Here is a 16,872-nt window from a genome sequence, read left to right as displayed (position 1 = left end):
GTTTCACCTTGGCCCAAGCAAATCCAGGCAGTCCCTGGACAGGTCTCACTGGCAGGCCAGTGGGAGCAGCACCATGGCTTAGGGAATCTGTGTTTCTTTTATTTTGCAGGTACCAAGGAGTACAACCGGCCTTGTGCTCCAGGTGCCCAAGGATGGGTACACCTCGGGAGACAGGCGTGGTGCAGCTTCTGGAAAGCCCGGGGGCATTGAGGGAACGTAGAGCTCAGCACCAGTGTTGACAGTGTGCAAGGACCTCATGGAAAAAGGTACACACACACTGATTCACTGTTTTAGTTTCCTCTAGTGTGCTACTAAAAGCTGCAGGATGCACACCTGGGTGATTATAAAGAAATTAATGTGTTTTATGGGGGGTTCTAAGGAAATGTGTGTACTTATCAGATTTGGCTACACCTGGCAGTCAAGTCACGGCCACATGAGTTCAAAAATGCCTGAAAATTCACTTCTTATCGGTTTGGGGCGGGAGGGGGGGGGGGGGGGGCAGCTTTCTTCACCTGCCTCGGAGAGCACAAACAACGGCGAGAAAACGAACAGCCCGTTACCGGGCGGCTGGGCCAACAACCCCTCCGGTGCCTCGCCGTTAAATGCTGCGAGAACAAGGGCGAGCGGCAGGTGCGGAGGGCGAGCAGCGCCCCTTCTCCCGACATAACGGGCAGCGAACCGCGCCGGCGGCGCCATCCATCAGCCAGGCTCCAGTTTCGGGGCGCTGTGCCCTCCACCCCGCAAGGAACCCGCACCGGTACGGACCCGGCCACGCCCGGGCCCCCAGCGCGCCGCGCACATCTGGCGGCTCCAGCTGTGCCCGCGCCTGCGCGCGCCGCGGAGGGGCGGGCGCGGCTCCCGCACACACACACACGGGGCAGGCGCCGCGCCTCGCCATTGGCGGAGCGGCGCCCCGGTCCCGCCCCCGCGGGGGGCGGACGGCCCCGCCATTGGCCGCGCCGGCCGGCGGCGCTTCTCGGTTGGCTGCGGCGGCGACGTGGGCGGGGCCGCACCTTCACCGTGAGGTGCGGGAGGGCCCCGGCCGCCGCCGCCGCCGGTTCCGGGTCCGCGGGGGAGAAGCCGCGGAGGGCGATGGCGTAAGTGCGGGGGAGGGAGCAGGGACCGGGCCGCGCTCCGCTCCCCGCCGGGATGGGCCCGGCGCGCAGGGTTCGGCCCCGCCGTTCGCCCTGGGCCTGCCGGGAACACGCAGCCGCCCCCGCGCCGGGAGGAGCCGCGGTTCGGCGCGGGGCTCTGGCGGGCCGGGACGGGGAGGAGGCCCGGTGCCCGTCCTTCCGCCCCGGAGGGCGCTGCGGTGACCCCCGGGTGCCGCTCCCGCCGTGCTGCCCGTGGCCCGGCCGCTCCGCGGGGCAGAGGGGCCAGGAGAAGCCCCGCCGGTGTCGGGGATTCCGTGTTTTCCCTTCGGCGTGGGTTGACGCCGTGCAGAAAGGGTGCGAGGCCGGGGGCGGGAGCTGGGGCGCCTCCGGCTCTGTTTGGCCTGTCAGGGAAGTTTCCCTCGGCTGGTCCCTGGGCGGTGAAAGGCGATCTCTGGCAGTGCCTCTGGTCCTGAGAGGGTTTAACACACACACAGTGATTTAACAGGATGTGCACCTGCTTTTTGGTGTGTCTGAAGCTGTAGTGGTAATGTTACGTAAGGATGTCATGATAACATGTTTGCGCTTTGCATTATCAATAAAAAACCCGATGTAATTACCGATGTAACGTGTACATAATAGATACAATACATAACATAAGAGTGATATGGTGAAGGTGTGTATTGGAGGTGGCCACGTAGCAAATATCCCTATCACAATCTTTGTCTGGACTGGATTCCTATCCTAAGACACATCTCCACAGCAGCCTTCACTCAACTTTGTGAAAACTTCCCAAGCTGGTAGTTTGCTGCAACGTGTAACTTTATCAGGTTTAATATTGAAAAGGCCACAGTTGTTGCCGTGTGAGTTCTTCTGTTGTGTCACTTAATCCAGTAATTCTGCTTTTTCTGGCTTCTTCTTTTTATTGCAGCCGTGCAGGGTTTCCACTCCCCCACACACATACCCTCCCTGCTTTTTATGTGTGGTGACCAGCTAAACAATAGGGCCAGAAATTTTGGCAACTGAGAAGAAAAAGTGGAGTGGAGGAGGGAGTATTCCTCTTGTTTGTAGAACTATGTTAATAGGTTATTCAAACAGCCATTGATAAAAACAATATTGAGCGTCCAGTTAGGCAGTTGGCTCTGAATGGATGTTCAGGGATGTTTGTCTAGGATCATGGCCTGAATTTGCACATTCTGGCAGTGGTCATAAGTAGGTTGTGCTCGTGGTGGATCATCTGGGCTCATTGTGTGAAGATATGGACACACTTAGGGAGAGCTCTTACCCTTGTGCATGCTGTGCTGAAGTCACTCACCCTTTTGGGAATGCTGTTAGGGAACTTTGGCATGTGAAATGTGCATCAGCTGCTGTTTGGTGATTGCTCTTTTGCACCATTTCATCCCCTAGGAAATAGGCAAGAGGTTAATGCCTTTGGTTAGCAGCATGCAGGGTTATCCTGTGTTTACTGTGATGTGCCATACCTTCTCCTAGTAACTTCTTATCTCCTCACATAATTTATTCTAGCACTTTTTGCTGCACCAAAATCTTTGTGGTGACTCCAAGCTGGGGTGAACCTATGGGTAGTTCCCTTAAGGTTGATGGTATATGTAGGTACAAGACTGACTCTTAGTTTGATTTTTGGCAAACACGTCCCCTTTTCCCAAATTGTGGTGATGTGTCAGAGGAGTAATTTTGAGGAAGTATACTTCTGGAGAAATTCATATGTGAAGTAGATAACTTAGTCTCATAGAGTATTTCAAAGGTACAGTGCTGTACTCAAATTAAAAAAGAGGAAGAAAAAAAGTGATTGCCTTGTTAAGACTAACAACAAAGGCCCCAAAGGCAATATTTTTATTTTTCTCTCTTAAATTGAGGAGTGTGCATGAAGGAAATTCTTATTTATTTCTATTCTTTTGAGCCTTTAGGTTATGTAGTTTGTGGGTTTTGGTTTTTGTTTTTTTTTTTTTCCTCTGCAGCATCAAAGCCTGAAAATGTAAGCAGGAAAAGAACCAGCTCCCCTGAAGAAGTCTGGGAGGAAAGGTTATGCAGTATATTTTTTACTTTTTAAAGTTAAATGAAAAATCATCCCAATTCAATCAGGGATTCCTAGGCTAGCAGTAGAAGTACTGTGTGTTGGTTGCCATGGCAGGAGTTTGTCTTTGATCTCTTCTGTAGGAAAACTCATGTCATGTGCTATTAAAAATAGATAAATAAAAGATGCACTTGTGCTGTGAAACTCTACCTCACTGGGTAGGCTATTGTGAGTATGATTTTTATCTTGTATCTTACCATTCCTTTGAGTACACTTTAATTTTGATTTAATTAATTTGAAGTAGACCTGTTATTTACTAAGCAACTGTAGTGCAAATTTTGTTTGACTAAGGCTGTCCACACACTGGTTCAACCAGGTGTGGCTCTGCTGGGCTCTGCTTTCAGTGCAGCTGTTTCTGCTGGGGGTTATAGCAGGATTTCATTAGTATAATTAAAGCTCTAGTTTATTTTGTTTACAGTTTACCGCTAGTGGGACTTCAAGCACTGGCAGACAGGGAGGAAAATAGACCTGGATCTTTGCTGTTTTCTTAAAAAACCTCAGAGCTTCTAATTTTAATTGGGTGCCTGGTATGAAGGCAATGCAGTTTGTCCTGTGGCAGAATTGCTTTATTGAGTGCTGTCCTTTCCCTTGGTTTTTTGTGTGGGATTTTTTTTTTTTTTTTTTTTTGTGAGAACAACTCTCCTTCTCTTCCTTCCTCTTTCCTTTGGCTTGTTGACTGAAGAGTAGCTGAGTTTCCTAAGCTGTGCTGGGATGGGTTTGAAGTGTTTGACCTAGCTGGAGTGTTTTGGGACAGGAGCCAAGGTTGGCAGCTTTTTGTTTTGTGAAATGTGTTTAATGTGCCTCTGGGTGCTGACAGTGTAAGAATATCCTGAGAGGAAAATGGTGTCTATGTTTGTGAGCCTCCTTTATAATATCATACTTATCTAAACCCCTGATTTCATAGAAGTGCTGGAGACCCTTTGAAAGGCAGTGATGGAGTGGGTAATGCAAAATTGCCTTTTCTTTCCTTTAAGGAGCTGCCTTAGGTATGAGGCATCCAGATGTTATATACATGCATTTATTGAGGCCAGGGGGATTTGCCTCCTGTCATGTCCTGTGTTACTTTGGGTGTAATTCTGAATTCTTGGATGGTAGTTAACCTCTAACAATATGTCAACATATATTCGATAAGCACTTGATTTCTGTGAAGATCTGAGGGATATGTCTGGCAAATTTAAACTCCTGGTTTATTCCCCCCTGTGAAGTCCAGCAGTAATAAGGGAATTGGCCATGTCCATTATTTCCCTACCCACTTCATGACTGTATTGTAGTATTTCTTCTCAATATGAAATGCCATTCTTCCCCCACCTTTGGACACCCCTTTTATTGAGCCGTTTCTACAAGGGTGTGCCAGAAAAGCAGCTTTACAAAGGATGTGGTAAACAGAATTTTTTTTTAATTTCTTCTCTTCTTGTCCAGCTCAAGACCCAGATCACCCTAATGCTCCTGGGCACTGAGTAAAGCATTTGCTGCCTTTGTGCTCAGCTGTAGATGCAGGACAGACCTTTTACAGGTGGTGCAGCTGTCCCTGCCAAGTGGCTGCACTCTGGTCACCGAGTTTCTGGTTTCTCTCCTGCCAGCTCTTGCATATATGCATGCCTCCTGTAAATTTTTAATGACTTAGCTCAAGCAGAGGTTTGTTCTTGGTGTTGAGTTAATTTGCTAGGCTGAGGTTAAAGCAAGTTTACTTATCTGATGTGATTGAAATGAGTTTATAAATATTAGGAGCAGCTGCCCTTGAATATTTGGCTTTTTAGGAATGGAATATTTGTGGTGAAAATTGGATCGGGCTTGTAACACTGGAAGCAGGCTGAACATGAAGTGCATCCCCTCTGGGTTATAACTTCCCTGGCATTTTTTTAGTACTGTGAAGAATGGATTATGTGTGACACAAGTAATTAAAATTCACTTTTTCAAGTCTGTTAAGTATGTGTTTTTTGCTATAAAGACATTCTGGCTGACCACAAGGTGTAACTTCACATTAAAATTGAGCCCTCCTATCTTTAAGGTAGTCCAGTGTCTGACTTGAGCCTGCTAAGTGCTCCAAAGATGCACAACCTGAAAAGCAGGCCCCTAGTATTTCAGTTTGGGCATCATAAATAAGGGATTTGGCCTTTATTTCTCCTTTCTTCAGATACTCATTAGGAGAAAGATCACTACATAATGCCCTAAAGGACTGCTGTGAAGATAAAATATGAGTATCAGTGTTCTGTCACCTCAGTGCCACAGAATATTCCTTTTCTCCTGTCTTCTTCCCAGGAGAAAGCTAATGCATTTTGTCTTTATTAAAGTGGTATGTGGTAAATGAGAGTCACAAGTGACACAATGAATAGTAAAAGTGTGTTTAAAAAATAAGGCAGAGGGAAGGCAAATAAATCTTATCATGGTTTTGAACTGTATTTCAGCATGCTGACTGAGCTGTTCATCACAGAACAGCAGAGACCTTGAGAAAAGATTATAAATAAATACAGAGATACAGATGTGAAGTTCTGGGTTTCTGTTCCTCTTTGTTACATTTTCTTTTGTTTATTTGCGTGGTTGGCAAGAGTCAATTTCACACTCCGGGTCTAGTCATTCCAAGAGTAGCTCCTTGTAGAGTTTACTTCAGAGAATACAGTAGGCAGTAGGAAAGAACATTCCAGGCTCAGCAGCCTGTGGATCACTGTTCCTGGAGAGCACAGCAGTTTGCTCTGATGGACAAGTTCAGTCTGCACACAGGAGTGAATGTAGCAGGGTGTGGGCAGCGAGAGGCTGCAGGATTCAAACCTGTGGTTACAGTGTATAGGGCATGGAAGAGGAAGGCTGCAAGGTCCAGGATTTAAACCCATGGTTACAGTGTAGAGGAGCTGGAGCGTGCAGGGCTGTGGACAGAAGGAAATGCTGGTTACTGAAAGTAGCAAATACCTGTTCTGAAAAGACTGCGTGTCTTCCTCTAAGCAGTGCTGATGGTCCAAACCCTGCCCCTTCTTCCACTGGGCCTTATACATGCACAGGGACATTATGAACAGTGTGTACTCCTTAAGTCTCTGCTTGTATCCCCTTCCTATTACAGTGATTCATAATCTAAGTGGATTAAGCACCCAATTCCTCTGAGAGATGTGTTGAGAGCTCACATACAGTGCAGGTGTTGCTACTGCCTGGTTTTGGGTGCTTTTATTGCCAGCTTCTTCCCTCAAGGAGCTTGTACAAGGACAAAGACTACCCTAACAAAAGAAAAAACAATCATTGGGCCAGGGTGTTGAAGAATCATCTTTGAAGCTTAAATATGTTTTATTGACACATGATGAGTGATGGAGGATCTCCTGAATTTATTTGCATGCAGGTAGCAAATATATCTCAGAAAAAAACTGAAAGGATGTCCAGTTTATCATTATGGATAGTGAAGACAAAAAAACTGATCGACACTGTCTTTATTTAAATAGCTAAGTATGAAGATGGAATATGTTCAGTCTCCAGGTTGTCTCGCCACAGTCCTATTTAATTATTTTTAATCATGTCTCAGTATCATGTAATTTTAGGTGATAATTCCTTAGTAAAAAGCCATAGTTTGCTTCCTTGGTGAGATAAATATTGGTGGTTGAGGCAATGGATAGACAGTCCTCACCTATTGACAACGTTTCCATGGTGGTCTTGGTCACAACAGTGTGACCCTGTTGTCCCTTGGTGAGAAAGGGAGAGAACAAATCTTCCATCATTTTATGCTGGAAGTGTTGATTTGGTTTTCTCTCTTTACACTGTGATTCAGGGGTTAAAGGCTCCCAGAGGCTGCCTGCAGAGACATCCTCTGCTTCATCATACAGACTGGCATGTGGCTTTTTTATTAGGGTACTGTGGATGTCTTAAAGCAAATCACAGTGCCATTATGTGATTTAATTTGCTGTTCTAAAGTCCTTTCTGAAACAAGGGCTCTTTTCTTAATCTGTGTGCACATGTGTGATGTTTATTCCTCTTATTCCTCCTCCTTTTAGGGGAGTAAGTTGGTGGCTTTTTTTATCATCCCTGCTGGAAACTGGTGTTGGTTCATTGTGTTTCTTTACTGTTTCTTTTTTTTTTTCCTGTTTGCTGCTTTCATGTTCTTTCCTCCCCATTCTATTTCTTCATGCAGAAGGGGTAATGAATAAATTATTAACACTCATTGTTGGGACTGTACTCCTATTGTAGTTCAAACACAGACTATTGGTTCAGGGTACAACAGGAGAAACAAGTGCATTAAAGGCAGGTTTCTTCCAACTTCTTCCATTAAAAATCATGACAGTAGTGTGAGTATTAAAGGAAAAAGCAGATGGATTGCTACATTTATTGGTCACATTTGCAGATACTGAATATTCCAAGGCTGTTGTGCTGCTGAAAACACTAAGGACTCACCAATATTAGTTTTATGTTCTAGAGCCCCTGATGGAAAAATCAGCAGAGACTTCATAACAAAGGGAAATAAAGTCTAGTCATATTTTTGCAGGGTTGAATACTGTCAGGAAGACAGGCTGCCAGGAGCTGGAAGATGTTAGAAAATAAAGAAGCAGAATTAATGCTTCTTCTTTTGTAAGATGATTTGATAATGTCTGAGGAAAAAGACTTCAAATGAAACCAATGCAACAAAAATATTGCTGTGTAATTACAGATGTTGCTGAATTGAGCAACTGCCTGCTAATCACATTTAATTAATATAACCCAGTTGCAAGGTGATTTGTGGGTGATTTGAAGATGTGTGTAAGATCAGAAGGACTGGTTTTCTGTTCTCTCTAACAGATCAACCAGGTAGTCAGCTTTAACAAAGCAATGCAAATCCATCCTTAAGCAGAATTAATGGACACAGTGGATCAGAGGGTTTTGGGAATTTTCTGTAACTCCTAGAAGTGTCTCCTTTGGCCTTCCCTTCTGCAAGGGTGGAGGTTTAGTCTTATGTTACATTTTTGCATGTTAGTAAACTTAATACAGCCTCATTTTTATTTGTATGTTCAGTTGTCTTTTGACTTACTGCTGTGGCACAACAGTTTTAGCCATCTATTTGCTTTTGTATGCTGTGCAGGGCATTTTTTGGTGTTTTGTTGATATGTAGTTTGTTTGGGGCAGTCATGTGCCTGGAATCTGTTCCAGCAGAGATGAGTGGAAGTGTTTCTGGAGCTCTGGAGTAGAAGAAGAGGTAGCTGAGAATCATGAAGTTGTTACTAAGGAGTAAAAAAGTACATTTGTATTTGTGTGAAGCAGACTGCTGAAGATGATTTAAGATGGTACATAGTCAATTTTTTTCCAAACTGTTCTTGTTGCTCATTTTGGTTTTGAAATGGTTTTCTTTTTCCTTCAGTTCTATCGGTGCTGGTGCAAAAACAGTGTAGCAATGGATCAAAGGAAAAATGATAGTTTTGTCCCAAGTATCACACAACTGGAAGATTTCCTGACAGAACATGACTCCAACGTGGTTTGGCTGTTAGTAGGTAAGATTAACTCTTCTGTTTTGGTTAAATTTCTTTTATGATACCATAACAAAGGATTAGCATGATAGTCAGCTGTAATAACTTCCTTGTGCCAATATGTGCCTGCCTGCCATTTAATCTGGTGTAGCTTGGAAAGTGATCCAAGGACTATTGTGTTCAATGATACAGCTTCCAGACTAAGTTGTGTGCCACAATGAGCCTTTAAGCCAAGCTGTCATTTAATCAGTTATGAACTAGAATTGTGAACATGCCTGGTTTAGGTATGCTGATTTTTTTTATAGTACTAGTGCTATTGCTTATATTGATGTAGGTATTTTTATTTTCATAATCTATAAACAAGTGGATCAAGGACAACAAAATAAATATCAAGTTGTACTCAGGTCCATGTAGGAATACTGAAAGTGTGCAGTGAATTCAGGCTTTTCCTAAGGTAAATAATGCCTGCTTTCCAACCTTGACTCTTGGACTTGGAACTTCAGGGGCAACACAGGAGCAACAAGTGTATTTTTTCACTTTCACTTCTGACAAGTAAAAGCAGTTTGTTGGCTATTGATGTACTGGAATTATTTTTAAGAAGGCCAAATTAAATAGAAAGGACATAGGCAAATTATTTGAGGGTGCTTGCTGTTTGTTATTTCACTTTTAATTTGTTGAAATGGAAAGTTTGTACTTTGCAGAGTTCTCAGTGTAGTCAAGATGAAAATAGGAGAAGTCACTGGTAGCAGCTTGTGGTAAAACATGGAACAGATGCAAATAGATCTGAAAACTTTGTCTTCAAAAGCTTTGACTTGGTTCCTGTTATGAGGTTTGGATAGAAACACATTCGAGTTATATTTATTAACTGATGCAGTTTCAACCAACCTTTTTCCTCCTTTGCTTTTATCTGCTGACCTATGGCATCATTTTATAAGGGAACATAAAAAGATATCAGTAATTTCTTCTCCTGAATGCTGAAACAGGTGACTGCTGGTGTCAGTAAAAGGTGATGAATTCCAGAAATGAACGTGCTCCTCAAAGAGCTGCTGCTCACTTCCGGAATAATTTCTGAAAATGCAGTAAAACTTTGGAAATGCAATTTCTAAAACTTGGTTTCAGTGAAGGGGCTTTAAAAATCAAGAATAGAATAATGAAATTAATGAAGTTGATGGAATTTGGCAAAAGTTGTGGGAGTCATTTTCACCTTCTTCTCTTTCAACAAAGTATTGTTATGAAGCAGTGGAGCATCCCACTGAAAAAAATAAAGCAACAGTGGAAGAACAGATTGTTTTTGTAAAATTTTTTGCAATTTTTTGAGTTATCATCTGAACTCTCTTCTAAGTGAAAGCGTCATTCCTTTCTGCATTTTGATTTTCCATTAAAATTTTCCATTTTTAGAATAAATAAAAAACTTCTGTTGCAAAGTTCAGGTTTTTTTCCTACTCTGCTTTGGGTGAAACAGAATGGTAATTATCACTAAGGTGAGTTAGAACTAGTCCATTCCTTGGCAGTGCCATTCCTTTTGGGTTTGTCCTTCTGGAAGCTTAGAGAACCCTTGTAATTAGAAATAGGTTACTTGCTCTTAATCAACTACAGTAAAAATTACTTTGGGGATTAGCAGACCTAATTTTTTTTCTTTTTTTTTTTTAGAAAACATGTTTCTCATTGGATTGCTATTTGCTTTTTTTCCCTATCAAATTCCATGCTTGAACTGTTGAGATATTTCTGCTAACCCAAGGGCTGGTACATTTCTCTCAGGATGCAACATTGTAGGAAATAGTTTCATATATTATAACGTTTCCTGTGATAATATATGAGAGATTAGAAATTTAAGTTACAGTTCACAATTTGGAGAAGAGTGGAGAAGGAATGTTGTATGACTTTGGTGTTGGGGTTTTTTAGAGTGTTCTGAAATAAATGTCCATGTAGGACAATGCATGTTACAATTCAATCTATAACTTAGATAAGTGATGTAATGAAATAATGTGGTGCCTTCTGCAGGTCCTCTGGGAGGACAGGTTTTTTAATATTAGGGATTGGAAGAGCAGTGAACAATCCATATTTTTCTGAACTTCCCTTTCCCTTTTTTCATCCTATCTCTTCACATCCTTCTCACACCATCTCTGTGAAAACACCCATTAAAGTGTCCCATCAGTTTCCAATTTTTTGGAGAGCAGGAAGAACACTGCTATGTTTTGTAGTCCTTGTAGGTAAAGTTTTTATCTGGGTCAGTGTACTTTAAAAAATGCTTTAATTCATTGTAATCTTTCAACAGCAACAATATTGTCCTGTGGATGGATTATCTACCTAACTTACTATAATTCCCGGAACATTGGACTCATTTTAACGTTGGTTCTTAACAGATTATATAAACATGGCTACATCCATATTGGTGAGTTGTGATTCATGTAAAGCCACCCTTTGACTGCTGCTTTTTGTCATACCTCAGTTTGCTAAAAACTTGAAGTAAACTTGGTGTTCCTTTGTTAGTGATTTGAAAACATTCAGTGGATTCAAAGCAGAGACTCAAGTCTTGAGTCCCTGTTCCAGCACTGTCCTTTCTAAATAAGTTGTCAGAACAGCTAATCACAGGTTGATCCATACTGGGAGTATGATATGTAGAATTGATACTGGCTAGAACATTTTGCATCAAAATCCATTAACTTTTTATTAAAATATTTTAAACTTTTTTTCAATAAAACAGGTCAGTACAAATCACTTGGGCACTCACCCACTTACAAAAATATCTGGTGCTGAGTCACAGAGGGCTGCAGCCCACAACCTCACTGATCACACTTTTAATTTTTTTTCACTTGCTCTTCTGCCTTCCTCTGTCTGCTTCACAGAATAGCAATGACTTTAGTTCTGGACTTTTTCTGCAACTATACATCATAAATGTAGTGAAAACTTAAAACCAAAATATCCCATTCTCACTTTGCCTACCAGAGACACCCTTGCAATTCATTTACTTATGTCCTCAAGAATCTAAGAACTGTATTCCAAATCATGCTCAAACCCAGCTTTTTTGAAGAGCAAAATAGATGAAATACTTCCTGTCTGCTCCACTTGATCTATAGGCTTTTATTAAAATTTTTCTGTGAAATTGCCATTAAGTAAGGACAGCTTATATGGCTGGCCAAATATGTAATATTCTTTATAAACCTCATCAATAAATAGAACATAACGTTAATTAAATCCCATGATGTACAGCTTGGTTTCAGTTGTTTAATGTTGATTTGTATTTCTTTTTTAAAATTTTTAATTATGGTGTACTTAGCTTTCTGTGAGTGAGGTGAAAAGCCTTAGGAAATATCTGGGCTATTGCATTACTTGCTGGTCTTTTCATACTTATTAATCCTTCTTGCTGTAAGCATAATTTGTCATAATAATTGGACCAAAATCCTTACAGCCATTTAAAGATTTCTGATGGACTGCTTTTAAAAAATTTATTACTCTGATTATGGTCTTGCACACAATGGCTTGAGACTAAATGTTCAAAACAGCTTTTCTAGGTCTTTTCAGCTTTGCAAGGCACCTGGATATTTCTAAGTGACTCATGTGCCTCAGGGGCTTGGTTGTATTATTGGGTGGTGCCAAACCCAGCATCCTTTAGTTGTGTTCTCTGTCTTCTGAATCTCTGACTTCCCTTCAAAAAGGGAACTCAAGATACCCAGTTAACCCATTTCAGATAATTGAATGTTGTATTCTCTCTGTTCACAAAGTCAACAGCTTTAGGCTAATAAGCACTTTTTTTTTTTTTTTTTATAATTAGGTTCCTTTTCCTTCTCTGTGCTGTCTGGAAAAATCATGGTGCGTGAAATCTATTTCATCACAGAGGACATGTCCATCAGGTACAGATTTCCAAGGGAGTCCCCCCTCTAAATAAATACACAATTTTAAATACAGGTCTAAACAGCACAAATCAAAATGTAGTTTTCCAACTGAGCAGTATATTTGTAAGTGTTAGCCTGTGTCTTTTGGTGCTAGTATTTGACACTCTTATGTATTTGTGAGCTCATTGGCTGATTTTGCCTTATCCTTTGGAAGTAAGTGCTGGATAAGATTGTAGTTGTCCTTAATATTTTGCAAATAAACCACTTTAGAGTGTGAAGGAGGACTGTTTTTTCATTTATGTCTTTGACTCCTTCATGTGCCTTCTCTTGAATCTGGAAGATTCCCATTGACCAAGTAGCTGGCATTTACTTACTGGGATTCAGAATAATTTGTTTTGTGAACTGCATGCCAGCAAATAGCAGTTTTCATTTTTGCTCAAGATTTGGAAAGCCTTGAGGAGGCAATGGATATGGGTTTTTTATGAGTTTCAGCTGAAGCAGGAATTGTGTAATACACCGTGCTTTGTGCTTTCATTTTCCATGTGCACTGCCTCAGCTGCAGATCTCTGCACAAAGTGCTTGTAGGATGTTGGATTGTCTCTCTCTCAATTTCTGTTTCACTCCAATTTATTTGATTTAGAATTCAAGATGGATTTATCATTTTTCGCTGGTGGAAGATGTACAACCCTAAGCAGAAGCAGCATGGTAGGTTTCCCAAAAAGGTTCCAAATTTGAATTTGCAGGGAGCCCACAGAAACATGCTTCCTTTGCACAATTGCAGGCACCCAATTGTTTTGTTAATATGTACCTGAAGCACTCTGGATCCTCAGAAGGTATGGATTTGTTCACTGGTTGCAGAACAGATGAAATAAATACAGGATTCATTATCAGGGACATGAACCCTTCTTGACACAAACAATTAATCTTAATAGTAGGCTTCATTAGCTGGAGTCTAAGCATAATTGTCTCTGTATTGAAGTTGATAACTATGATGAATAGAGATGTCTTATGTTCTGCAAGTGGTTTTTAGTTTCTGAGTTTCAGTGAGTGTTGTGCTTTCAGTTTTTTAGCTCAAGTGTTATTGTAAGGGATGTTCTTAGTATTTGACAAGCCTGTGTCTTGATGACATCTGTGGTTACAGAAGTGGAGAAGTGTGAAAAATTCATTTATTTTTCTTCCTTATCTCTGGCTGAAGGTGGTTGATTAACACAGATGCAAAGAGATGAATTGTATCTGCAGAAAACAGTGAGAAAGCATAAGTAGCCTAAGGCTCTGTGCTTAATCATTTATAGGGTTAGAATCGTGTTGGATGGGACTCGGGTCCTGCCTCTCTTGAACTTTTGGAGCCATCTCAGCTCCATTGCTCATTCAAGGAGGTCTAGAAATGTCAGCTATCTACAGCAGAGTACACTAATTGAGAGGGTCATTGAACTTTGGAGGGCTTTTTTCCCGTCCTTGCCTCTGGAAGTGGTTTCTGCTGGTGTGAAGCCTCTTAGACTTGTCAGCAAGCTCATGTAGCTGTTGCTGTGTCAGTACCAGCTCAGCAGTGGCAGCAGTACTGCATGCAAAATCAGTCAGGTGAATGTGAGACACCCCTCTGGGCAGTGACATGAGTTTGGAAGAGCTGCTCATTCCTATTTACTGAGGCACTGCTCACCCTCTGAGGCAGTAGGGCACAATTCAAATTCTTCACACCATAAAAAAATCATTCAACAAGTGGAACCTAGTCTTAGAGTTAATTAGATTTTGCCAATCAAAGGTTACTGTTCAACAGGTTTTCATAGGATTTTCTTCTTCTCCTAGTTTAAACATATTTCTCCAGTGGCTCAGAGAATAAAAAAAAAAAAAAGAATTTAATTTAATTCAGTGAAAATGGTTGCCTATCCTCTGCAGTTTCTGCTTGGCAATATTGCCAGGTTTTAAAACCTTTTAAGGCTTCCTGCTGGCATTTAAGGCCACATGATTAGTGGACAAATAATCCAAGTAACCACAGAAGTTAGAGCTGTCCAGGTCTGACAGCAAAGTAACATGACTAAAATGCTCTTTAAGTGTTAAATCATGCTGGGGCTTGAGGTTTTGTATATACTTGAGAAATGGAAGTGGTTTAGTAGCAAAAGCTGGAGGATCATGTTGGGATAGGGCACACCCTGATGACTTGGCTTAGGTGCCACAGCTCATTATCAATTTTCACATTGTGAAACAATCTGGTAGTCACTTGTATATAACCTACATAAATGCTTCTTTGAATCATTTAGTATCATAACATTCAGATTTGCTTGTCTCTTTTTCCTTGCCTTTTTTTTTTCTTTTCCAAAAGTGTTATAGCCAATCAAATAGATGTGTGGATGTCAAACCTTACTTTTGTTGTTAGGAAAAAGAGATACTTGTCTCTTTAAATCCCCTTTAAAGACATGAATTAGTACATATGATTTCATTTAGTAAATGAAGTCTAATGCTTGCATACAGGAATTGAAAAATTACATTTATTTGTGTTCTTGATGCTACTGTGGTCTCCCTGGTGAGCAATTGTGTATCCCAGTCTTTGTCCATGTCATTCTTTGCCTGACTCTTATTGATGCAAGTTGGGGTTGGCAACAAATGGATTTGATGGTGCTTTTATGAAAACAGGAAGGAACTCAAGCTGGCTCATTAACTTTTCTCTGTCTCCTGTTCAAGAAAACTGTGATGTCAGTGTGTTCTGGAAACTTACTTTCTATATATATGTGTTTTTATAATTACATGGAAATTTCTGGTACTTTGGGTGTGATGGGAAATAAGTGGGTGTCCCCACTGTTGTTGGGACAGTGTTGCAGAGATGTGTGATTTTGGGGGACAGATGAGTTTGTTATCAAATTGGGTGCATTTAATCAAGCAGATGTCTCTAAACCTTGGATCTTGAGCATCTGCATTTCTTCCTTTGACCCTGACCACAGATGTTTGCTCTGAGTTTTAATTTCTTATGTCTTTGGGAAATGCTGCCTTCAGTTTGTACCCCCTGAGTTAGAGATTGGGGGCTGCTGTAATAGCCATTGATTCTTCAGCTGCCTGGAGTCTGTTTGACTTAGAAAGACCAGATGAGGTTTTTAGAGCAGCTCAGGTCTCTTGAGTCAATGTGTAATGGGCACTCTTTCAACTGGGTAATTAGGAGGAAGTGGTGCAAGCTTTTCCCTCACATTAACTGCATAATTAGGTCACACTTTCTGAGGCAAAACTATGTCAAAGTGTGTCACAATCAGCTCTCTATATGATCAGCAGATGTTAAAATTGATTTTAAGGATCAGGGAGCCAAGCTGGTACAAGAGTTGAAATTTTAAATTAGTGAGAATGTGTACTGATTGTGCAAAATGAGTATGATCCTGTTAGCTTTGCATATTAATGTTTCTTTGTAAAAGAAGGCTTTTTCCCACTTAAGGCATGCTGTACCAGGGAGCTTGGCTAGAAAACCATTTGGGTTTTGAGACTGAATTGATCTCAGTGATATCTGTGTTAAGAAACAGCAATTTTCACTGAGGCTTCTGCTCTATGCATCAAGAGGGATGTTTGTTTGTTTTCATACATGAGACTGAAAAATTTCATTTACTATTTTGTGCAGTTTCTGTCTGGATTTATTTTTGGACTGTGACCTAGGGATGAAATGCCTTTCAGATTTAATATTTTGTACACAGCTGTCTTATTTGCTAAGTTTTACTGATTTGCTTAGAATGGTGTAATTATTTTGTGGAGGTTTTTATTGATTTTTAATATGTACTTCAGCAGCTGTTCAATACTGTGTGGACTGGTTTTGCAAAATGTGCATACTTGAGAAACTGTAAATATTCCAAGGGAATGTTGAAATAGAACTAAACCTCTTTTCCTACTATTTGGTTAGATCCAAAGGCAGAAACTCGACTGTATATTATGGTGAATGACTTTGAATTTCACGTGTACAACCGCTCTGAGCTTTATGGACAACTTCAAGAACTGTTTGGCTTGGATCCCACAATAATTCCAGCAAAGAAAGATGATGAGAGAGCACAAGTGAATGGGAGGCAGAGAACACATGCCAATCTTGAAAGGTAAGTAATTATTCATTTTGCTATTTTGTCAATGCTTTGTTCTGCAGAGTGCTGAACTAATTGGGGAATGTTCTGTTAACGTGTGCTCCTGAGGCCAAAGGGGGACGCACAGCTGAGAGAAATTGCACTGACAAGCCTGACAGTCTGAATCTTTTCCCTTTCCTCAGAATTCCTACCAGTAATAATTAAAAAACACAGCCAGACAAACCAAGCACTCTTGTTTAATGATCAGAGGCAGGCTGAAAAATCTATTTGAAATACAGTGTGGAGAGGAAGCATGTGTTGAAGAGGATTATGCTGGCACAATAATAACGGTTTTTCTCAGTAGAAGTAACAGCTGCTCAAGATATTGAATAGGCAAAATATGAGGATCTGGATGGTCTTGTGTACAGC

At 41.3% G+C, this 16,872-nt stretch overlaps 1 protein-coding gene across 12 annotated transcripts in view; it reads left to right on the top strand.

Moving 5' to 3' along the window:
* The first annotated feature begins 991 nt into the window (after nt 1-991).
* BLTP1 (bridge-like lipid transfer protein family member 1) overlaps nt 992-16,872 on the top strand; it is an 84,468-nt gene continuing 68,587 nt past the window's right edge. For all 12 annotated transcript variants that reach the window (XM_079306238.1, XM_079306239.1, XM_079306236.1 and 9 more), the window contains exons 1-6: nt 992-1,097; nt 8,486-8,615; nt 10,867-10,983; nt 12,364-12,442; nt 13,065-13,129; nt 16,293-16,479. In XM_079306238.1, coding sequence (XP_079162364.1) covers nt 8,519-8,615; nt 10,867-10,983; nt 12,364-12,442; nt 13,065-13,129; nt 16,293-16,479 — 545 coding nt within the window. In that variant the 5' untranslated portion in view covers nt 992-1,097; nt 8,486-8,518. The remainder of the gene's footprint in view (nt 1,098-8,485; nt 8,616-10,866; nt 10,984-12,363; nt 12,443-13,064; nt 13,130-16,292; nt 16,480-16,872) is intronic.

This window comes from Erithacus rubecula, assembly GCF_903797595.1.
Source record: "Erithacus rubecula genome assembly, chromosome: 5".
NCBI classification, from domain to species: Eukaryota; Metazoa; Chordata; class Aves; order Passeriformes; family Muscicapidae; genus Erithacus; species Erithacus rubecula.
The sequence above is the reverse complement of the archived record's forward strand: the minus strand, read 5'-3'. Positions and strand labels throughout refer to the sequence as shown.